General features: G+C 39.1%; 1 protein-coding gene across 2 annotated transcripts; it reads right to left on the reverse strand.

Moving 5' to 3' along the window:
* Window positions 1-409: 409 nt before the first annotated feature.
* Window positions 410-24,411, reverse strand: LOC135111067 (uncharacterized). 2 transcript variants are annotated; one of them, XM_064023986.1, is made up of 5 exons: window positions 23,986-24,398; window positions 22,845-22,944; window positions 15,502-19,852; window positions 6,886-7,075; window positions 410-1,222 (listed from the first exon to the last, which is right to left on the reverse strand). In XM_064023986.1, exons 1-5 carry the CDS (start codon window positions 24,134-24,136, stop codon window positions 1,095-1,097), a joined length of 4,920 nt encoding a protein of 1,639 aa, XP_063880056.1. In that variant the 5' UTR covers window positions 24,137-24,398; the 3' UTR covers window positions 410-1,094. The 2 variants fall into 2 exon arrangements, with proteins under 2 accessions (XP_063880056.1, XP_063880055.1); XM_064023985.1 differs by lacking the exons at window positions 410-1,222; window positions 6,886-7,075 and having other exon boundaries at window positions 8,805-19,852; window positions 23,986-24,411.
* Window positions 24,412-24,567: the final 156 nt, after the last annotated feature.

Genomic DNA, 24,567 nt, shown 5'->3' on the forward strand with positions numbered 1-24,567 from the left:
CCTCTTTTGGCCTCCTGCAGCTCAGTAAACACTATACAGTATTCCCAAACAGAGGAGGGTGTGCTCAACAGGCAGAAACAATTAGGTAAGATGAAAGTAGTCCTTAGTTGTTCGACAGCAAGGTTGCAGGATGCATTTGAATTATGGTAAATTGCTATTGTTGGGTTACAGGTTTCAGTTTAACCACACATGGTTCAAAATTTTTATAATTTTTTAATTATTGTTGAGTTGAAGTTGTCTTATAAGCCAGCATATATGGTAAATAATTTTCATATTTAAAAGTAATCAACTATGAAATAAAAAGTTACTAATTTGAAATTCACAAATTCACTTAATTGTTCTTATTTTCAAAACAGTGCTTCAGAGTGACTGTTCTTGGAGGGGATAATTAAATAAAAATGTTCAGAAATACTTTTAAGAAATATATATACTTAATAGAATTTGTCAAACAACATTACATTTGGTCCTAACTCACATTTAAAACAGATTTTATATAAATTAATGTCCTTGACCAGAAAACTAGGTGTTAATGTACTATGATGGATATCTATAGGAGATTCTCCAAGAAAACCAATGTAAAAAAAAAAAAAAAAAAAGCCATTAGATTTTCAAACTGTACAATTTCAGATGACCCAATGGTTTTCTAGGAGCATTAACAGTGTGTGTATGGATATGCAAGTCTGAGAGAAGTCAACTTTTTAAAAATTACAGGAATCCTTTTAGGGATTCAACCAGCTAGCATAAAGGAAAATTAATTCTGCATTGTAAAAAATTTACTATAAATAATAATGGAAGCCATAATAAATTAAACAAATTATATGTAGTGATGAGTTAAGGAAAATACTGCCAAGTTCTTTTTTTTAAATGAGGAACATAATGATATTCCTCTGAAATTACACCCATTTTTTTTTTTTTTTTTCTCCATCTTGGGGTGATTAGATTTTTTTTTTTTTTTTTTTTTTTTGTAAGTTCTAACTTCTTGCCAATTTACTTTCCAAAACTGGGAAAATGTTCAAAATGCACTGGTAGAAATCAATATTTATGGTGCATCAAATTATTGTCAGCACAGCAACAAGTGATCGAAGCAAGAAGCTTTAACCAGATGAGAAAAGAACTCTTGGCTCTACAATGTCCCTCCAGTCCATCTCCTTGATCTGGGTGTCCACTTCAGGGTCATCTCTACTCAGCTCCTCTCCCTTAGCTATTTGTAAATTAGTAGCATCTGTAGAACAAGATTTGGTATTAAATGGGTATCTTTTACACAAATGAGAATACCTAACTTTTTTTTTTTTTTAATACTGATTTCAGCTTGTGTGAGCAAAAGTATTTAAGTGCATGCAGCAGAATACAAAGGGTGTAAAGCAAAAAATCTCGTCATACTGACTATTATTTATAGATTTAGAAGTTGAATAAGGAATGAGACCTGGTATCTTGGATTTTAAATGTGCAAAAAGATTAATAAAATCCTCTTGGCAAATGACACTGCACTGAGAATAAGAAATTTAAATAGTTTAAGAACAAAGCTAAATGAACTTAATACCATTTGTAAGAAATGGGAATTAAAAAATAATGTGGACCTAAGGGAAATTACAGTTGTGCATAGTGTTATGGCAGTAACAGTTGTGAAGATGTAAACAGGGTGAGCAAGTGTGGTATTGGCATGAAGGAGTGTTGCTGCCACAGGATGCCTGTATTATGTGCATACACAATATATGAGAGCCAATCATTATGTGATCAGTGCAAAGCAAAATCATGTCCCATGTAAAAGGGGCCTGAAGGGCAAGAGTTAGAGTCTGGCCTGAAATCCAGAGGCAGGAAGTTGTAGTTGGCCATCTGGTGTGCACCCGTGTAGTGTTCCCTGTGCATCCTCAAAGGTTGCGAGAAGTCCCCTGAAAGCTATTTAAAAGTGGTCTGGGACAAGTCAGGATGTACTGACAGACTCTGTAACTTGTATCCTTTGTCCAGGTGACAAGTAGTTTAACAGTGGTGTCAGGAGTGAGTGTGCTGAATGACAAGTATAACATGTTGGGAGCATCCTGTGATGCGCTGGTAAATTATACCTGCCATGACTCTGCCCACCAAATCCCAATGGCGTGTGGCCTTCCTGCCATAACCTGAATTTTACAGCAAGTGTTGTGCGGAAGAAGGTATGTTGAGCAGTACGCAGATCTGGCAAAACTGTGGCATTTGTAACAATACTTTATATATATATATACATACATATATATATATATATATATATATATATATATATATATATATATATATATATATATATATATATATATATATATATATATATATATATATATATATATATATATGGTCAGTGAATCAACCCTGCAGATCTGCCTAAAGACTTGGAATGTCAACAGGTAATGAGTTGTGAGTTAAATAAACAAATGATGATAGGGAAAAAAAAGGTTGGGGCTTATAATAAAAAGGAAAGTATGATGATTTTGCTGGATAAATGCCATGGTATTTTTTGTACCCTAAATGGAAGAATAATAAGCATGGAGAAGACTGTCATGATCTGTAAAATGCATAGTTCTATTAAGACACAAACAAGTCATGGATATGAAATTCTAAGTTTAGCAGGGAACTTAGATTATTTAAGAGGTATAGTAAAACCTCATTAACTTGTGGTTCAATAATTTGTAGTTAGAGATAACTTGTAAAGGCTCACATGCAAAAAGCAACACAAAAATTAAATGAATTAGATGTCTAAGGATGTGAGGAAAACGTGATTAAATATATATATATTGTACACATGTGAACTGGGCATGGTTTAGTTGTTGATGAACCAAACAACTATGGGAAAACCTATTTAAAGTAATGTCACATATTCTCAAAGACGATAAAAAGTATCCCATCTCTACCATCCCTGCGGTGGGGCCTGGCATCTTTCTGAATGGCTAAGCCAAACTATCATAGGCAACACATGCACGCATGCATGCACACACGCGTGAGTGCGCGCGCACACACACAAACAGAAACATGATAAGCAGCTTGAAAAAAAATTGTAAGGATAATGAAGGAAAAAGAGCAAATAGTAAGGGATACACTATTTAAAATGTGTTATGATATTTGGTGATAAAGGAAAGAAATTACCCATAAAGACTATAAGAGAAAGAGAATAACTTAAGAGAGCAAAAGAGATAGTAGCAGCAGTAATGAGTGAGGGAGGGGAGGAAATAATGGAGCAAATAGAGTAAGTTCAGAGGATTAGCAAGTATGCTGAAAATGGAGTGAGGTCTCTAAAATTTAGATTTAGTACTCAATTGGCAGAACCTGTAATGGTGGGGACATGTAAACTTTCAAAGATGGAAGACATGAAGATATATGGATAAGAAGAGATTTAAATGAGGATGAGGAATAAATTGAGAGATGAGAGAAGTTACAAGCAAAAAATAAAGAAAGGACACAGGAACAAGTGAAAGAATTTTTGTGGAAAATTGTGGATTTAAAGATAAAATGGTAGCTGAAGAATGCCAGAGAAGAAAAGTAAAAAATAGAGAGGGAATATAGTTAAGTCTGAGAAGGAATGTAATATACTGAAAGTTATGTACACAAATATAGATGGCACTGTGTCAAGTATATTGGAACTAAGGGATATTTTAAGAGATAGCCAGCCAGATATTGTATGTTTAACAGAGACCAAATTAAAAGAGGAAATACAAAAAAAAAAAAAAAATGAAGAGGAAGGACACAACATTTGCAGGAGAGATAGAAAAGATACAGGTGGGGGAGGAGTGCTAATATTGAAGAAAGTTATCTTTGTTGAAGAAGTGGAATATGGTGATGGCATGGCAGAAGTTTTGGGCATTGCAGTTAAAGACAGTAAAAAGAAAGAGAAAGATTATTGTCACACACACACACACACACACACACTATATATATATATATATATATATATATATATATATATATATATATATATATATATATATATATATATATATATATATATATATATATATATATATATATATATATATATATATATATACCACCCAAGACAAATGCATGGAAGACAAATGAGCATAAGAAGATGCAAGAAGTACAGAAATGCTTGGAAAATATGATCAGAAAAACAAATAAGTTGTTGCTTATGGGTGACTTTAATTGCAAGAATGTAAATTGGGAGCTGGAACTAGGGGAAGGTGCAGATTTGTGGAGTGAAGAGATAATGCAATTAGCAATGGTGAATACTTTAGAGCAGTGGGTAGATGAAGATACAAGATACAGAAGAGAAGAGCACCCTTCAATACTTGACCTAGTGTTTACCAGGAAGCCAGGATCCAAGCCAAATATGAAGTATCTATCCTCATTAGGAAAAAGTGATCATGTAATAGAGGTTAAATCAAAAGGGATAAAAGCAAAGGATTGGAAAGAATACAGAAATGGTAGACTAAACTATGCAAAGGCAAATTTTGAAGAACTTAAAAATTTTATGGAAGTATAAAATGGGATAAGCTGTTGAAAAACAAGGGTGTACAGACAAAATATGAAACACTATTAGATAAGTACAATGAGGGAGTGTTTAAATTTGTACCAATGTATGAAATGAAAATGAGCAGGTACAGTTGGTATAATGCCAGATATGCTAAAGCCAAAAAGGACAAGGATAACGCATGGAAGGTGAAGAAGCAGTAGAATGAAGGGAATAGAGAATAATATAAAAAAAGCAAGAAATTAATATCTTGGGATAAGAAGAGAAGGAAGTAAGTTTGAAAAGGATATAGTGAAGAAATGTAAAGAGGAACCTAAGCTTTTCTAGATACATAAATGGTAAAATGAAACAGATCATATTGTTAACTTAAAAAGAGGCAGAAGGACATGATGATAAGGAGGTGAGTGAAATAATTAATGAGAGTTTTAAAATCCATATTTAAAAAGGAAGCAGATTTTGTAGTGCCTACAGGTGGTGTCAAATGAAAGGTTACATGAAATTAAGGTGGAAAAGTATGAAATCTACAAGCTGTTGAGTGACTTAAATTGTAGAAAAGCAATGGGACCAGATGGTGTGTCAGGGTGGGTATTAAAAGAATGTAGAGACCAAATGGTGGAGACAATTTGGAATGTGGTAAACAGTTTGTTGAAAGAAGAAGTGCCTAAAGAATGGAAAAGGGCCAATATAATGCCTATCTATAAAGGAGGTGATAAAATGGAACCACTAAACTACAGGCCAGTATCATTAACTAGCATCATAGGTAAACTCTGCAAAATTGCAATAAAAACAAATGGGTGCAGTATTTGGAAGAAAATTAGGTAATTACAGATCAACAATTTGGATTTAGACAAAAAAGATCGTGTTATAAATAAGTTGAGCTTTTATACGTGAGTGGTAGATATGGTGCAAGAAAGAGATGGAAGGGTGGATGCTGTATATCTGGATATAAAAAAACATTTGACGGAGTACCACACATAAGCCTACTGTGAAAACTAGAAAATGATGGAGGATTAAAAGGCAAAATATTAAGATGGATGCAAGACTTTGAAGGACAGACAAATGAGGACAATAATCAGAGGTAATACTTCAAGCTGGAGTGAGGTAACAAGTGGAGTACCACAAGGATCTTTATTAGCATCAACTATGTTCCAGATTTATATAAATGATATGCAGAAAGAATTAAATAGCTACATTAATATGTTTACTGAGATGCAAAGTTGCTAAGAGTTATAAAGAGCCAGGAGGATTGTAAGGAGCTACAGAGAGATTTGGATCAAATTTATGCTTGGAGCCTGAAGTGGAAACATGAATATAATCCTAAGAGATGTCATCTGATGGAAATAGGAAAAAGTACAAGGAGATCTACATGGAACTATAAAATGGGTGAAGATACAATAATGAAAAGTAATAAAGAAAAGGATTTAGAGGAGATTATTCAGGACACACTGTCACCAGAGAAACATATAAGTGTGATTTTTGGGTCTACATCCACATATAAGATGTCAAGTAACATTAGAGTCGCTTTTATGTACATGGACATGGATATGATGAAAAAAATAATTACAACCATGATACACCCCAAGTTGGAGTACACTACATTTGTATGGTTTCCACATAGGAAGAATGTAAGGAAACTGGAAAGAATACAGAGGACAGCAATAAAGATGGTGCCAGAATTGAAGGAAAAGATTTATAAAGAGCGACTGGAAGAAATGAGATTAATAACATTGGAAGAGAGAAGAGAAAAGGAAAACTTTATAACAATGTACATATTAATAAACTATAAGGAAAAAGTAGACAGACAAGTTTTGGAGATGCATATAAATAAGGGAACAAGATGTATGAGAGGACATACAAAAAAGATTAAGAAGAGTAAATGTCTCAGTGACATCAAGAAATATAGCTTCCTATATTGAAGCATTGATCTCTGGAATAGTTAAAGTAAAACTGTCAGTGTGAGCAAATTTAAAGAGAAACTGGATAACTGCAGATATGGAGACAGGACAAAGGAATTTGAACTTGGACCCTGTACGATACAACTAGATAAATACACAGTGTCACTTTAATGAGCAAGCTGATATGGACTACAATCTTTGTTGATATAAGTTACTGGTAATTTATTTACATGTATCAAGCATTTTACATAACATAGTGACAATACTTCAACCAGTAAATACTTGGTTCTGAAACCAAGGGGGTTCATCAAAGTATGTGTGTGTGTGTGTGTGTGTATGTTGTCCATGATAGTTTGGCTGAGCCAGAAAGACCCCAGGCCTCATTGCAAGGTCAGTGGAAGTGGGAGACTTACTATGGTCTTCAAGTGCACCTTCCATCATCTACAGTCAGCAACATTTATTTATTCATATTCTGAGAGATGCAACATTCATAGGAAATATAAATAAAGAGAATCTGTGTCCTACATGCTTACTTACCAACAAATCTCAGCTTGACACAGACCCCATCCACAGCCAGGACCTTGGCTACCTGGTAGTCTGTAAGGGTAAGACTGTAGCACTCCTCCATCACCACTGTCTTGAGCGCTATGAAGTCCCCTGCCTTAGGTGGAGCTGTCAGTGCTGGAAACTCATGGTAGGAAAAGTTGCTAGACTGAATGGAGTTATCCTGAGGGGAAAAAATGTTAAGGTCATTAATATCATCATTGTTGTTCAGCAAAGATTTCTTATATTTTTAATTTAAAAAGTTTTTAGGAGTTATTAATATAAAAAAAATTTCTAAGACAAATCCTACATTATATACTGGCAAAACTGCAATTATCCCAGCTTTCACTTTCACTGCCTCTTGCACCTCTTGCATTTTAACAAGAACTCATTTAATTATAATATTCACTCCTTGCTCCATTCCTACTGCAACAATCTGAGACTTTCTCTCCTCTTATACGTTCAGCAATCCCTCAAATTACCCCTCATATACATTCAGCAATCCCTCAAAAAACACTGCCATTTCTTTCCTATAGTATCCTTCTAAGTCAACATCCTGCCATCCTCTGCTTTCACATTCTTTTCCAACACGACTTGCACTGTGTATTTCCTAAAACATTTTCTCATTCATCTGAAAACTTTGTAAGTCTCCTAACCAATCTCAAGGTTTCAAGACACTTCTCCACGTTATTTAAGACCTATCCTCTAACTGTTACCTTTAGGGTCTGGCATCTTTAGAGGCCTTTTTTTTTCCAGCTTTTCGATAAACACTTTAAAAATACAAAAACAAGTGACTGAACTGGTGTCAGCTATACATGCTGTCCAAGTTCATCTTCACAATTGATACAGCCAATCCCAATAGAGTGATTCACTAAACTACAACATAAGTGACCAATCTCCAGCAATTTCTTGCTGTGCAAGTAAATATCTACTTACTACAATTCCAAGCTACAACTAAGTAAATGCAATTCCTGGGTTCATCTTTGGTTTTTCTTGCAAGTCTTGGTTATCTTCTAGATGTCTTTCTTATACATTCACTTATATCATATAAATAAGCACGCACACACACAAAACACACACACACACACACACACACACACACACACACACACACACTTCACATATGTACATGACTGGAGGCTTTACTGTTTTGATCAGGAACAAACATTTTTCTTTCTTTTCTTTTTTATGAGAGTCACTGGCCAAGGGGAACAAAAGTTTTTTGATAAAAAAAAAAAAAAAGCCCTCACACATACTGTACTACTGCCCTACACCTGTTAGATTATATTTGGACTTGCCAAAACTGAATACAATAAAATCCCCAAAGCCAAACTATATGGAGGGACTGTGCTTCTGTGTTCTTTAAAGAGGGTGGTATTGGCTTACCTGGGTGTGATAGGGCTTGAGGAGGGCAGGGGTTGCAGTGTTGCAAAGACAGGAAGAGGCTCGGACCCAGCCCACTCAAGTCTTGCCAGCGTGCCACAGTTTGACCCACCAGCCTCATAGGGTGAGATGCCCAGCCAGTTGGATGTTATAGTGTTATGTTCACCAGTTGGTGTGTACGTAGCTTACAGCTTCATGAGTTACGAGCCTTTACTAGGATCATAACTGTTAGTGTAATGTGCAGGTATTGAGCCATTAAGGCTACTTGAGTAGAGCCATAAGAATGAAATGCCAAAATGGAAAGAGCATTCCACAGCAGTGCTTCAGTCCACTATTGTACTACAGAGCTTATTAACTTTTCTTCTTGGTCTTGCAGATTGATAAGTGTTTTGTAAATTTTCTCCAACTTGAATTACTTTAATATTCTTTGAGGCAGAAATTCTAACAGCTCTCCTCTGCCCTGGTCCACCCAAAAATTAAATGATTGAAACCCTTTACCATGTTCCTTCAAGTTGAAATAAAATCCTTAATAGTTTGGCTTTGGGATTTTACTGAAGACTTACATTGAACTACATTATACAGAGTAAGTCAACAGCTAGAGGAGCATGAACTGCAGCCTCAAGTAGTGTTGATTTCCTAACATTCATGGGATGCCTTATGGCCAAAAATTGGTACACATCATATACCACCACAAAGACACTTGAGTAATGTGGACAAAGGTTTGTGGAGGAACCCATGAGAAAGCTCTGATATGTACACATTTGGATGCGTCTATATGTGTGTGTGTGCATCCACTCATGTACACACGCACACACACACACACATACACTCTCTCACATAGCCAGTGCCTCCTCACATTTTCCTCAGGCAAGTCTTCCAGTCATGTTATCAGTGTACTATTTATGTCTTGCTTATTTAGTTTAAATATTCAGGAATCAGAATTTGCTTCTGGAACTTTTACTAAAACATGATTAGCAACAGAAGCATGAATGGAAGATTTACAAACTGGAAAAGCTGAGTTGTAACTTATCCCACAAATCAAGACACAAAAACACATACTGCATAATGGAAGGAAGAAAGAAAGGAAGGAAGGCCAGGGCAGGATAATGGCCAGTCATATTATACAATATGATTTTCCTGCTGTAACTCAATGACATGAACACAAGTTCTGACACCATCAAAGAGTTATCAAAAGAGGCTGTGTGGAAGACTGAAAAAGCAGCCACTGGAAAAATACCAGACAGCCAACATGACTTTTTACACCATACATGCCTCAGACATATGCAGCACATGACTAATATGATATCTAAATAGATAAAATGTAAGGAGTATGAAGTTGAAGGGCAACACTTAAGGAATGAGTATGAAATCACAGAAGATGTCTGCCATTGTCTTAAAATGCATTTCTTCTCTGGGATTGACCGGAATATTTTACACTGCATTTGCAAAGGACATGTCACTCACTAACCTGATTATCAATATATGCACTTATAATCTCTCTCATAATATCATTTGCCAAAGCTTGTTCTCAATAACACATTCCTGTGGCACAGCCCATCCATAGGGACTCCCATATATGAAAGGCATGTTAACAATCATGACATGATGGAACATCCAATTCATCAGGATAAAAGGTATTGAGTGAAGCATCTCAGAAGTTATTTGAGGCAGTGTGCATTATAAATATGAAGAGACAACTAAATGGGAGAGATGAAGAAATTTGTCACAAGGTAGGAAAAAATCTGAGCAGTGATCAATAAAAGACATACACGTAATCCCTTACAACTATGATCAGTTACATACATCACACATTTTCAGTAACTTTTTAAATATATTAAAAAATGAGAATAAGTGCCATAAAACTGGCAAGAGACAAGTTATGCATATCATACTAAAAAATCTTAGTAATTATTCTAATACTACATTATTCTACACTACTTTTTATACTAGAGTACAAAAATACCTCAATAAAAAAAATGTATGAACATATTAGATGATAATTTGAATTAATGAAAACACTGTGACAGGAAAATGACAATGCAATAAAAAAAAAGCATGATACATACCTGAAAGAGAACACACACAGACACACACACAACACTAACAATATCACTCATGATTCTATCTATGCAACAAGTCACAACAATGACAACACACACACACACACACACACACACACACACACACACACACACCAAATGCTAGCTTAGTGGTAACATTCTTGTCTGTCATTTTGCAAGCTCCATTTTGATCCCTGCTAAGGTTATTGAAGGTTTTCACATGAGCAAGGAGTTTTGTGTGGTTAATGAAAGATCTCAGCCTTCTGCAGAGATTAGAATGTATGATTTCTTAGATCACTCAAGGATGGTGACAGCTGGCAATCATGAATCCACTACATGATCTATCTAAGACCATGGGTGAATTGCATGCATGCATACACACACACACACACACACACACACACACACACACACACACACACACACACACACACACAAACATGCCTATAAACTCCCTACCATCCTTTTTTTTTACTTTATATATTAATATTGTAAAAATATTGCACTTTAAGTAATCTCTCTCTCTCTCTCTCTCTCTCTCTCTCTCTCTCTCTCTCTCTCTCTCTCTCTCTCTCTCTCTCTCTCTCTCTCTCAACTGAATAAATAAATAAATACTATACTAAATAAAGCTAGTTTGAAATATTTTCCGCAAATGGCAAGTGTCACTTTTCACAATGATGGTGTAACAAGGGAGAAGATCAGGCCCCATGACAAATTTCATGAAAACTCCAAACTCACATAATAAAAAGAGTAAAAGTAAATAACCTTTAGTTAAAAAAAAATCAAATTGTCAATCAACCCATAAATAAATGTAAAAGTAAAAAAGGATGCATCAACAAATGAGGCACCACATGGAGGAGTAGTGTAAGTGATGGCCAAGCCATTTTCCAGTTAGGACCACATGGCACCACTTTCAGTCATTCTCCATCATTGTAGCATGCTGCCTGCACTGGCAAAAAGATTGGAAGTTCTGCAAAACATTCTGAATTACTCACGCAGCTACTTGTGCAAGCAAGCGTCTCTTAAGAATGTGGAAGGGGAAAGGAGTGTAAAGGTACAGCAATTGATGCACATAGAAGCTACCTCCATTGAGTGTCAGGGAATTATCAGTTATTATTATTATGACCTCTCTCTCTCTCTCTCTCTCTCTCTCTCTCTCTCTCTCTCTCTCTCTCTCTCTCTCTCTCTCTCTCAACAATATTTTTATGGTTTTAAAACTGTTTTTCTAGCCATAACAACTAAATTATTGTGGCAATGAAGATGGGAAAACCCTGATCCATTTTTTCTGATGTTCTAAAAATGTTGCTTACACCACTCTTCCACACAGCACCTAAAATGTACAGAAGTCCAAACTTATAAATCACTTTTCTATAAGTTAACACAAAAATAAAGTACTCTCTGTTTGTGCAAAATATGGCTATATATTGTACACTACAAATATATTTGAATGCAGCAATCATCTACATTGAAAGAATGTGGTCAATATTTTGAATGACAAACTAGAAACTTAGAAAATGTGAACCCTTGAAACAACGTCGATTAGAATTAACAAAGTATCATCCAGTCCTGCCCATTCCACTGCATTTCCTAAAAGTCACATCTCTCCAGGTCACTGAGCATCTAGACCAAGGTGTGCAGTTGGCTTCAGGAATTTAGTACACATCTCAGCAATGTGAAGAAATACCTGGCATAACCACACAATGGAGCAGGAAATATCCCCAAGGTTGGAGTAATAGGGATGGAGAAGCTATTGGCAATGCTGCCTGAAACAGAAACTTGTTACATGTTTCCATCTCAGGCAACATTGCCAACAGTTTCTCCACTCCTATTACCCTAACCTTGGGGATGTTTCCTGTTCCATTGTGTGGTTATGCCTGATGTTACCTCACCTTGCTGTGATGAAACTCACCTTGGCCTGGGTGCTCAACGCTGTGGGCATAAATCGACAACACACACACACACACACACACACACACACACACACACACACACACACACACACACACACACACACAAACACTGTGATGAATTCCAAAATTCTTGGACCCAACTGTATAAAAACACAAAAGCAGTATGAACATGAATAAGGATGTGTTCACGGGACCATTAGCTGTCATAAAGATGATGTTTCTAATTTTTCTGCTTGAAAGCTACAAAACTATTCCTTTAGCCAGTTCCCTTCGAGTATGAGATAAAACATGATTACCTATAAATACACACACAAACACACACACACACACACACACACACACACACACACACACACACACACACACACACACATACAGATGAGAAAGATTTTATCAAGTGAATGACTATGAGAAACAAGCTGTAGAAGTGATAGATGAAAGGAGTCAGTATAAAGTTTCAAATATTAGTTTAATAGTACTACTTCTTTACCAATCCTACAAGAATGTGGTACATTACTACTACATCATCATGACATGTTGAGTAATGAGTGTTCCTAGAACAAGAAGTTTATTACAGATTACTTTAAGACAAAGTGATCATATTAGGTATATTTGTAAAGACAAAATAACATATTTGAGATGTCATGATGTCATGGAACAAATGCTTTATTGTGGCAAAGTACAGAACTCTAAATCACCAAAGATACTGCATCTAATGGCACATAAGATTTTTTTTTTTTTTTCAATAAAAATGTAAAAGCTTACCTATTTCCAATGCATCTATAAATTAAACCATCTATCTATATACCTCTGAAGCCTCATTCCCCTTCAGAAACCTTCCTCCTTGAAGGGGATTCTTGAAGGGGGCAGAATAGTCTCCATTTTTCTCTGTTTTGGCATTGCATTGTTAGATACACCTGGCTGATGAATTCCCTGACAGGCTAGCCTTCACTCACTAAGCTGACACTGAAACTTATTTTCACTAAATTATGACAATACTGTATGAGATTCCATGCAAAAAAATAAGTTAAACTTGCACTGATGACCTGATGTCACTCATACCAAGTTTACCTAATGACAATTTAAGAATTAATTTGACAACTGATAACAGCTGACTAAATACTAACCCAGGAATGGTAATAAACCCGAGGTAGGCCACTGATACAAAAACATAAGATTTATGAGTAAACTTGAGGAGATGAAGATGGTGCAAATGATGATGGTGACAGTGATGATGAAAGAACCAAAAGCTCTATACTTCCCAGTGTTACTCTCTAGAGACTAATATGTACACTATCTTTCACCCCAATAATATGGTCAACACAGTGGGAGCAGCACAAGTACAATGAGGTTAAGCCAACAAGACATCACATGCACACAAAACATTCCTTAATAGATCTTATACACACAAATGTTACAATAAATCTAGTTTGATTTCAGTAACTTCAGGCATATATTCAAATTTTTGGTAATGCTAGATATTATCAGAGTAATTAATATGTAATATATGTACATTTAAATGTGCAAGGTTCACACCAGAGATGAGAAAATGTGCTGAATTCTGTTGCAGCTCACACCCAACACAAATTTACCAAATTAAGAGTAGCACCAGTTGGACAAGAATTTGCAGCTGCCCTTTCCACACTTCTTAAAATGCTATACAACTTGTTATCCTTTCTTTTCTTGAACAACAATGGCTTCTAAATACTGAGGGTATCATCTCTAAATAAATGACACTCAAGTGCTTTGTTGTAAAATGAAGAGGACATTCAAAATCAATAAATGATATTAAATAACTGAAATTAACAAATATTTACTTGACAGTGGTGAAGTATTTAACAAAATTAGCATAGAATTCTTTACAGTAGGTCCACACATACTAAAAGAAGACCAATAAATAAATAAAAACTGCCATTCAGACTATCTTGACATATTAAGGAACAGTACTGTACAAATTAATTAAAAAGCTGATGACAAGTTGCAAGGCATTGATGAACAGATTTTAAATGCCTTACAATGCTGCACTCTACATTCATTACAAAGATCAATAAAAGAGTGCTGTGAGATCACTACTCTTTTATGGTGGGATGGCTTTATCAATCATTATAAACAATTAGGAGATGTTCGTCAATAACACAGAGGACATGGAGGAGATCTTGAGGGAAACAAAATCAGGGAAAAGTATCAGGCAAGGCAACACTTTTCTCCTTAAAGGAAATGTGAAAGGCCTTGAAATAGGATGAGGAAAGTTTTAAGATGAATATAAGGCACCAAAATAAGAGTAGGATCGGGAATAAAACCAAAAATTGAGGGCATTTTGATTACAATCTAAAGAAAATAGTGGATCTGGACAAAACAAGTCATACACCAAATACCTAATAGAGGGATATTCATGTAACGTAACATTGGCAGCCTAGAATCGTAAAAGAAGGCAAGATAGACAGCTACATGGAAAGATACAAAAACAAAAAAAATTACTAAAGTGGCCAAGAAAAGGTTGATGAGAATGATGAGGATGAGCATAAGGATGATGATGAAGGGAATGATATCAGGAAGATAATGTTAGCAATGGATAATTTACCACTTTCTTTCAGACAACTTCAGACACCTCAAAAATTAGGATTCTGCTGGAGTGAGTAGTGTTGTGGAGTGATCATGGCCATGAAATGTCGCTGTTGTTGTGTCCCAGCCAGCCTTACGTTGGACAGTGGCATACCAAGGAGGGGATGTGGGTGGGTCTGCTGCAGAGCCTGATTAAATGTACCAGCACGAAGGGGTGCACCTCTGAGAGCAGCTACACTCAGGTGACCAGGAGGGAAGCGATTCTGGCAGGTAGGCGAGGTTGGAACAGAAGTTGGGGGGCAGGGGTTGGGGTATGGGATGGACTGGTAAAGTGACTGGTTCATGAGCTGGCCAAGGGCAAACTGGGCAGGCAGGGACAGGAAGGGGGAGTGAGTAGAGGGGTTAAGATTAAGGTGTGGCTGATGGTGGGGAAAGGATGGAGAAGCCATAAGGGGGGACCTGAAGGGGCTATGGTGCTGTGGATTTTGTTGACTGGGGTGGTGGTGTGGGGGCAACAAAGAAGGTGAGGGGACAATGTTGGTTATGGTGGTGTGATGGATGAGGGTGTGGACATGAGTGTCTGAAGAACGAGCACTGGGGGGTATCGCCGGCGTCACATTAATCATCTCAGGGGAAGGTGAGCGTTGTGCTGATGAGGAAGCTAGTAGTGCAACCTCCATTCCTGCTTCACTTACCTTGGCTGGCTCAGCATCTCTGGACAACTCCTCAGTCTTTTGTTCCCCACTGTTGGCAACACTGGTAGAAGAGGTGGCAGTGACAGCTGCGATGGTTGCAGACTGACTGTCTTTTGATACCTCTTGATTCTGTGCTTCTCCATTATCCTCAGGGGAATTTCCAGGCCTATTTCTTCTGATTGTTTCATGGGACTTAGACACAGGCTTAGCTTCCTCACATTTCCTCAAGACAGCTTCTGAAGATTCTGTCATGACAGGTGAGATTTCCTCAGGTTCTATAATGACAGGTGCAATCTCCTCGGATTTTGTAGTAACAGGTGTTACCTCAGATTCCATACTGACAGTCATGACCTCCTTGGGTTCCTTAATAACAGGCATGACCTCCACAGGTTCCATCATAGTAGGTGTAACTTCACTGGGTTCCATGACAAAAGGCATGGCTGTCTGAGGCTTTGTCATAATAGGTTCTGTTGAAACAGGCTTGACTTCTTGTGGTTCAGCTAAAGATGTGTTTTCCTGAGGTTCAATCAAAATTGCTGTGTCATCCTCAGTTTCTGCTAAATCAGATGTCACCTGAGGTTCTGATGCAAGAGAAGTGACTACCTCAGGTTCAGTTACAACAGAGACTTCCTGTGGTTTTGTCATGGCAGGTATAAGCTCTGGAGATAGGGAGACAACTGGAGCAGACTCTGAAGTTTTTGTTATGACAGGACTGGTTTCTGGAGATAACATCAAGACATCTGTGGGTTCAGCAGATTTTGTCATGACAGGTATGACCTCCAGAGATTTTGTCACAAAAGGTGTAGCCTCACTAGGTTTTGTGAGGATGGAAGTGATCTGAGGTTCTGCCACAAGAGAAGCAATCTGGCCTTGGTCTTCATTTTCAAGTGTTTTGAAAGGGATGTGAGAGGACCCCATGCTTTCCTTTGGAGGTGAGTCACTGGGGCAAGAGGTGCTGTCTTGGATTTTGAAAGAAGTGTTGCTATGATTAGGTGCCCCAGCACTTCCTCTAGCACCATCTGAGGCCAAGGATTGGGCCTCCTGCCTTTTAGCTGTCATGAGGACAGAGGGACCACTTTCTTTAATTATCTCATAATCAAAGTCATCTTCTTCCTCTTCCTCCTCCTCCATCTCCTCATCTTCATCATCTATGTTGGCATATATATCCGTTTCCTCCTCTTCATCTTGCACTTCCTCAATCACTTCTTCCTCCACTTCATCCTCTTCTCCTTCCTCCTCCTCCTCCTCCTCCTCCTCTTCTTCATCTTCCTCTTCCTCCTCAACTTCTCCTTCCACATCTTCCACACAATCCCCATCATCTTCCAGCATCACCTCATCTTCATCTGACACAACCTCCTCTTCCACAACCTCAGAATGATGCACAAGAGCAGCTACCTCCTTTCGTGCATCTGCTGCACTAGCCTTTTTTGTACCATTGCCTGAAAGTCCCACCATTTCACAATCCTCAAGAATCTCTGCAATGTATTGACCAGTGCTCATTCCACCCTCTACTAGTCTGCCAGAAATTGAAGTTGGCTTGTTTGGAGCATGTAGGTCCCTGGCATCAGTGTTCTTGTCTATTCTGTTTCTAGAGAGCTCTGTGGTATCCTCAATATCCTTCCTGTTACTACTTTCCACTGTACCTGCCAACTTCCCACTCTCTGCTGCTGTAACTGCTGGTGGTGCAACAACAGTAACACTGTCAGCCTTGCCATCACTTTTATCACAGGTGACTTCCTCAGACTGATCATCACTCTCTAGATCAACAACTTCATCAACAGGCCACTTGGGGGCTGAAGGTACTGTGGCCACGTGTGGGGGCCTGGCCTGTTCCAGTGGCTTGGATGGGCAAGTCTGCTGTAGAGTTCTGGAGAGCATGGATTGGGAGAGTGGCCTGGATAGGTTCTCTTGTAGTAATGGTGTAGATGGGCTTGTCTGGAGAACAGGCCTGCATGGGTTTGTATGTGGTATTGGCCTGGAAAGGCTGGTCTCTGTCATAGATTTAGATGGGCTGGCCTGGGGCATTAACCTTGACGGGATGGTTTGGGGAATTGGCTTAGATATGCTGGTTTGGGGCACTGACTTAGGTGGACTGAGATGGGATACTGGCCTGGAAGGGCTGGTTTGGGATAATGGTTTAGTTGTGCTAATTTGGGACACTAGCCTAGAGTGGCTGGTCTGGAGCACTGGTCTAGATTGGCTGGTCTGAGGTACTGGCCTAGATGAAGTTGCCTGAAACACTGGCCTGGATGGACTGGCCTGGTGTGTGGATATGGATGGACTGGATGGAGACACACAGTAAACATCTGGTAACCCTTCCTTTTTGCTTGGAGAAGCTGCCAACTTGCTGTCTGTGCCCTCAATACAACCTAAAATGATAAGGTCTGAGGTACCCAGGCCACCAGCATCCCCTTTGTTTCCAGATACAAGGGAACTTTTAGGTTTCTCTTTGTCATGGTTCATTAGTGATGAATCTGTGGTACTACTTTGTGGTTTTGTTTTCATGGCTGACAAGATGGCACCTAAAGAGTTCAATGCTGCTGGCCTCTGTTCTGTCCGTGTTTGCTCATAGCCTTGGTTGTACTGCTGCTGAATTTCACTTAAGTTGCTTGACAAGATCTGTAGAGGATCATCTGCAGGTAGAATTGTGGTGTTTTGGCTGGCCAGTCCTGGACTGCCATTAGCTATGGGTGGTCTGACAGGAGCACTGGTACCACTCCTCCTTTGTATAGGTCTAACACCCATTGCTCTCACTCCAGAGAACACCACTGGAACATTTCTGTTTTTCATAGCAGTTAGGGCCTGAAGAGATGCACTATGCTTGCTGTCATGTACTATTTGTAATGGTGAGTGAGGGGGAGAAGGCGGTGCCCGACGAAGAGGAGGGGAGAGGGCAGGTCTGGGTTCCTCTATAGGTTTGGTGGGTTGTTTCCTCCAGGAATCAACTTTGCAGATGGTAATGGTATTATTCTCACATATTTTGCGTAGTGTTGCCAGCTCCTCCACATTGTTGTGGGCAGGTCTTCTGTGCACCAATGCCCTGCCTTTCTCTGTGTACTGTGAGGAGTGCTCTCCTGAGTACAAAGTGCTACATTGCTCAACCTCTGTGTTCTGTAATAGTGAACCCTGAACTCTCCTGTTCCCATGGGAGGATGGGGATGCTGCAGCTACTGGGGGTCTCCTTTCTCTTGAAATGTCCCTCACCTTGCCAGTAATGGCAGGTGTGAGGACTGCATCAGGTTGATTATGTTGCCCTGAGCTTACAGTCAGGGTAGGGTTGATAATCTTGTTCTGATGACTGGGCTGATCAGACCTTATTTGGATTGTGCTACCTTCATCATCATCATCATCATTAAATATAATATGTGTGTTTGGAATGGTCATAGGCATAACTTTCCCTGGGAGCACTGGGTGTTTTGCTTCACTATCCCAAACATTTTGTACCTCTCTTCCATTCCTGGGTTGTGATGTGCCAGCATCTGACTTCCATGATCGCTCCCTTGCCTTGTGCTTTCTCTTCCTCTTCCTTTTGAGAAGCCATTCTTCTCCCTCTCCCTTTGAGGAAAAAGGATCTGTCACAGAATCTGCAACACATGGTTTCCTGCCTTCTGCATCCAAGTCCAGATCAGAACTAGCATTGGAGGAGCGGCGGCAGTGATGTTGGCTGATACCCTCCAGACTCGTGAGGAAGCTGCTGGTGGAAACAACCTTGTCCTGAGAGGAAGAGGAGCTGCTACCACCACCCTTGTCATCTTTGAGCCGTTGTTTTTTCCATTCTTTAAGGTGAGGCTGCTCCATAATAGATGCATGCTGCTCAATTTTCTTGTGGCTACTGGCCATGTCATGTGCATCTTTGGAAGGCTGCTGTAATTGTTCTTTTTTCTTCTTTCCTCTCCGCTCCTCCTGTGATGTGTCTGAGATGGATAGTTCTCTGCTGGCCCTCTCCTTCTTCCGTTTCTTTTTCTCTTCAGACTCCACTTCTTTCCACCCCTTCAAGTGCTGCTCTCCTCTAGACTCATCTAGACCAGGTTCCCAATCCTCTATTTTACTCCTTTTTTTCCTCTGCAGCTCCTCCACCTCCTCAGCAAACTGACATCTCTTGCGCTTCTTATTAGTCTTCCTATCTTCCTCTCCTTCCAACCATTCAGCTCTAGTTGCCTCTTTGGATGTTGCCTGGCTGCTCTTCAAGTCATTCTTCATTTCCTGCACTCCTTGAGCTTTTTTCTCTTCCTCCACATCTCTTTGCAGCTTCTTTCTTTCATCGTCTTCAGCTATAACAACTGGTATTGGTTCCTTTTTAGACTTTTTTTTCTTTTTTCCTTTAGTTCCAGGCCTTGGAAGTGATTTCAATCTGGAATTTAGAACATAAAATTACTATTACTGGAAACAAACACCAGTATGGAATGCAACCACTTAAAAGTGATTCCTTCAGTCAGAAACTAAACACTAAATATGTGTCATTCAATTAACATTAAAAGAGGGAGGAATAACTGTGCAACAAGTGAGAGCATTTGTAAATAATAGAGGTGAATGGAAAATGACAGTACTGAGTGCATGAAAATGATGCAATCTCATCATTCCCAGGGAGAGGGATGCTGGCACATGCAGCCATTGGTATACAGACCCAGTTGGCATAGACCCAGAAGCAGGCAGAGAATTCCAGAGTTTACCAGGGAAATAGATGAATGACCGAGAATACTGGCTAACTCTTGCATCAGAGAGGTGGACAGAACAGAGGTGAGAGAAAGAAGAAAGTCTTGTGCAGTGAGGCTGCAGGAGGGGAGGCATCCAGTTAGCAAAATCAGAAGAGCAGTTAGCATGAAAATAGCAGTAGAAGATAGCAGGAGATGCAACATTATGGCAATGAGAAAGAGGGTGAAGACAGTCAGTTAGAGGAGAGGAGTTGATGAGACGAAAAGTTTTTTATTCCACCCTGTCTAGAAGAGCGGTATTAGTGGAACGCCCCCAGACATGTAGAGCATACTCCATACATGGACAGATAAGACCCTTGTACAGAATTAGCATGTCGAAGAGTGAGAAAAACTGGCAGAGACGACTCAGAACACCTAACTTCATAGAAGCTGTTTTAGCTAGAGATGAGATGTGAAGTTTCCAGTTTAGATTATAAGTAGAGGACAGACCGAGGATGTTCAATGTAGAAGAGGGGACAGTTGAGTGTCACTGAAGGCATTGAACAATACTAAGTTTGCTCTGCCCCAATCAGAAATCCTAGAGAGATCAGAAGTCAGGCTTTCTGTGGCTTCCCTGCGTGAACTGTTAACTTCCTGAAGGGTTGGACATCTACAAAAAGACGTGGAAAAGTGCAAGGTGGTATCATCAGTGTAGGAGTGGATAGGACAAGAGGTTTGGTTTAGATCAATGATGAATAATAGGAAGAGAGTGGGTGACAGCATATAATCCTGAGGAACACCAGTGTTAATAGATTTAGGAGAAAAAGTGACATCACTGTGAAGGATCTTAATGAGTAACACGAAGTAGTCAGAAGGTGGAGGAGAGGGAGCAACAAGCCCTGAATCATCCAAGGTGAAGTTTTTAGCAAAAGTTTGAGTGAAGAGTTCCACTTTAGAAATAGATGAGATGGTATCAGGTTGAAGTAAAGGAGAGAAAGATGAAGAAGCAAAAATATTGGAGATCTTTTTGGCTAGGTGCCAGAAGTCATGAAGGAAGTTAGATCTTGAAAGATTTTGACACTTTCTATTAATGAAGGAGTTTTTTGGCTAACTGGAGAACAGACTTGGCATGATTCCGAGCAGAAATATAAAGCGCATGAGATTCAGGTGATGGAAAGCTCAAGTACCTTTCATGGGCTACCTCTCTATCTCGTATAGTGTGAGAACAGGCTGTGTTAAACCAAAGTTTGGAAGGTTTAAGGTGAGAGAAAGAGTGACCTCTGTTATGTGACCAGCATACAGATAAGTCTCTGACGTGGAAGCAGTCATTCCCTGGAAAATAAGTGTAATACCTCCTCAGCTCCCCCCAATTAGCAGAAACAAAACTCTAGAGGCACCTCCACTTACGGAGGGATCGGAGCAATAGGACAAGATACAGATATAAGATCGGAGGAGCCCAATGGAAAAGACAGAGTGAGAGCATAAGCAGAAGGATTAGAGGTGAGGAAAAGATCAAGAATGTTGGGCGTATCTCTAAGACGGTCAGGAATACGAGAAGTGTGTTGCACCAACTGCTCTAGGTCATGGAGGATAGCAAAGTTAAAGGCTAGTTCATCAGGATAGTCAGTGAAGGGAAAGGAAAGCCAAAGCTGGTGGTGAACATTGAAATCTCCAAGAATGAGGACCTTCACAAGAGGGAAGAGAGTCAGAATGTGCTCCATTTTGGAATTTAAAAGGTCAGAGAATTTTTTTATAGTAAGAGGAGTTAGGTGAAAGATATATAGCACAGATAAATTTGGTTTAAGAGTGAATCTGTAGTCATAGCCAGATGGTGGAAAATTCAAAAGATTCATGAACATGGGCACGAGCAGGTTAAGTCGTTGCGCAGACAGACATAACATCCACCTTTGGATTGAAAATGAGGATAGAGAAAGTAGGAGGGAACAGAAAAGGAGCTACTGTCAGTTGTCTCAGACACCTGTGTTTTGGTGAGGTTTAGTAGAGGAGAGGTGGTGTTCTACAGATTGAAAATTAGATCTAAGACTGCAAATGTCACAGAATTTAATGAAGAAAGTTGAGAGGGGTATCAAGACACTTAGGACTGATACCAGAAGAGCAGTCTGACCTGGGAACATTTGTGGTCCCCTCCTCAGATAGGGACTCTGAGGCTGGTATATGAGTCTCCATATTAATAATGAATTTTGAGTAAAGGGTGTAATTGGGTGCATGTAGTTTTGTGTGAAGGAAGAGAGTTGTCTTTAGAGAGCAGGCTGTGACTACCCCCTTGTGTTGTGAGACACAAAGGGAAACATTCAGTGAGGTCACAGTTGGGTTACTGATGAGTTCACAGCACCCCCTGATCCAATGCTTCAGACCTCACTGGGAGTAATTATCATTTCGACAGGTGTCTACTGCCTCTTGCTCCACTTAAATCAGTCATCATTTTCATCTGGTGCCTTATATCCATAGTTAACTCTTTTTTCCCAATCATATTATGTAACATGACTACAAAAAGGTATTTGGATGCCCCTAAAAACATAATCATTCATGAATAGCAGAAGGAATGGCTTCATTCTCTCATACCAGATGAAACACACTTCTGCAACACATCAGTCACCCTCAAAGCTTTCATGTGCACCAGTTGTGAACTGTTAACAAAGGCAACGAAGGAGATGAGTGACCTGTATTTATTTGTTCACCATGTTTTCTTACTTCAAAACACCAGAATCCTCCAGGACAGCAGCCGTCTCATCAGGGTGGATGTAGAACTCCTCATCAAAGAGCCCCAAACGTGCTCTGGTCTGGTCATCATCTGTAGTGTCAATAAAGTAAATTAAAGCTAGGCCACTACAGTACATCCTAATTCCTAGACATAAGTGAAAAGACGTGCAGTGCATCTTTTCAAAAAATCCAATCACATTCACTCGTTCTTTTACCTTTTCAGAATTAGACACCTAATAGACATGAACTATATAAAAGTAAATCTCCATAACAGCTTCAACCACTTTTCATATTTCTTTACCAACAAAGTGCAACCTTGGGATCTGAAGAGCAGATGTACCATCAACACATATGCTAGGTAATTAAAAAATGGTTGGGAAAGACAAACAAAAAGAATAATAAATAAATAAATAAATCATAGAAACTTCCTATCTTGCTTGTATAAGAATTGTTTTGTCAAAAGTTAGGAGATTGTTACATAAACAGGTAAGAGCAGTTATTATGTTGCTAAATCAGCAGTTAGGACTGCTACATAAGTAGATGGGACTGTTTGAGTTGGGTTGGCGTATGGAGTTCCCTTCCAGCTACAGCCTAGCATTTCTGTTTTTGAGTGTTATATTACTTACTGTTTCCCTTACCAAGAAATCCTGGTTACCCACTGGGCTTCCAGGCTGTTATGAGGAAAAGCTGCAGTCCTATCATGTGGAATTACAAACACTGCTAGTCCACTACACATAAAAATTCTGGGCCACCCATCCTCTTAAACTCTAAATTGATGAACCTGACTACCGTGACTGGATAGCCAGTGGTTATCATAAAAGCTAGCTCCGTTGTCACCTTGCTTTGTGACATGACAGTGGGGTCAGCCAACCAGATAAGACCTTAAAATTTCCTTTACAGTGTTAATGGCTTTTTCACCTGTACGACATAACCCAGAGATGGCTTGCAAAACGAAGCAAACCATTACAGAACTGTCACTAAAAATTCATGTGTGCAGATGATGGAGCATTAACATATATTGCACTATGGTATCCACTTACTGATGGAGTACAGGATATTCCGTCTTCTAGTTAGCACAAGCGACATAAGCACAAACAAAAACATGTCAATAGTAGCAGTAGCAATCCCTTACCCTCGCCACACTCCTCCCCGTAGACGCTGAACAGCTGGCTGATCTTGCTGATTACATCCCGCACGGTCTTCGTCTCCTTCGGCTTCACTTTTAATACAGAAAACTTCCTCTCATCCTCCAAAAAGTCGCTAAGATCTAGTTTAATCCTCATGACGGGCGCCCTTCCGTGCCTCGCCGCTCGGCTGTGTTCGCCAATAGGGTGCCTCAGTCTCAGCAGCGTCCACAATCCTCCGTGATTGGCCAGCCTCTCGTCGCCCCGGGTTGTGATTGGCTACTCGATGTCCCCTGACACTGGCTGTAGGAAATGTGTGCAGCAAAGGCAAAAACTACCTTGCATTAGGAAATACGTAAGGAGAATAATAGAATGTAGAGAAATTTTGGACAAGCCTCGGATGAACAACGAAACTGAAACAAGAGTTAAAGAAAATCATTAAATTGTATGAAAGGAAATAAGAACTAGGAGTAAAATTATCATAGTAGAGAGTGATAGGAAATAATGCTTGAATGAACAATGATAATGACACAATAATTACAAAAGCAAAATCGCTAAACTGCATGAAAAGATATGAGAGATGAGAGAAA

The sequence above is a fragment of the Scylla paramamosain genome, chromosome 21 (genome assembly GCF_035594125.1).
Source record: "Scylla paramamosain isolate STU-SP2022 chromosome 21, ASM3559412v1, whole genome shotgun sequence".
Lineage (NCBI taxonomy): Eukaryota > Metazoa > Arthropoda > Malacostraca > Decapoda > Portunidae > Scylla > Scylla paramamosain.

Excerpts from the sequence above, each read along its gene's own strand:
- LOC135111067 (XM_064023985.1), bottom strand. The coding sequence starts at position 24,136 with ATGAGGATTAAACTAGATCTTAGCGACTTTTTGGAGGATGAGAGGAAG. Across the intron at positions 22,945-23,985 it reads CGGGGAGGAGTGTGGCGAGG|ATGATGACCAGACCAGAGCA; the intron begins GTAAGGGATTGC and ends TTGACACTACAG. Across the intron at positions 19,853-22,844 it reads GAGGATTCTGGTGTTTTGAA|ATTGAAATCACTTCCAAGGC; the intron begins GTAAGAAAACAT and ends TCTAAATTCCAG.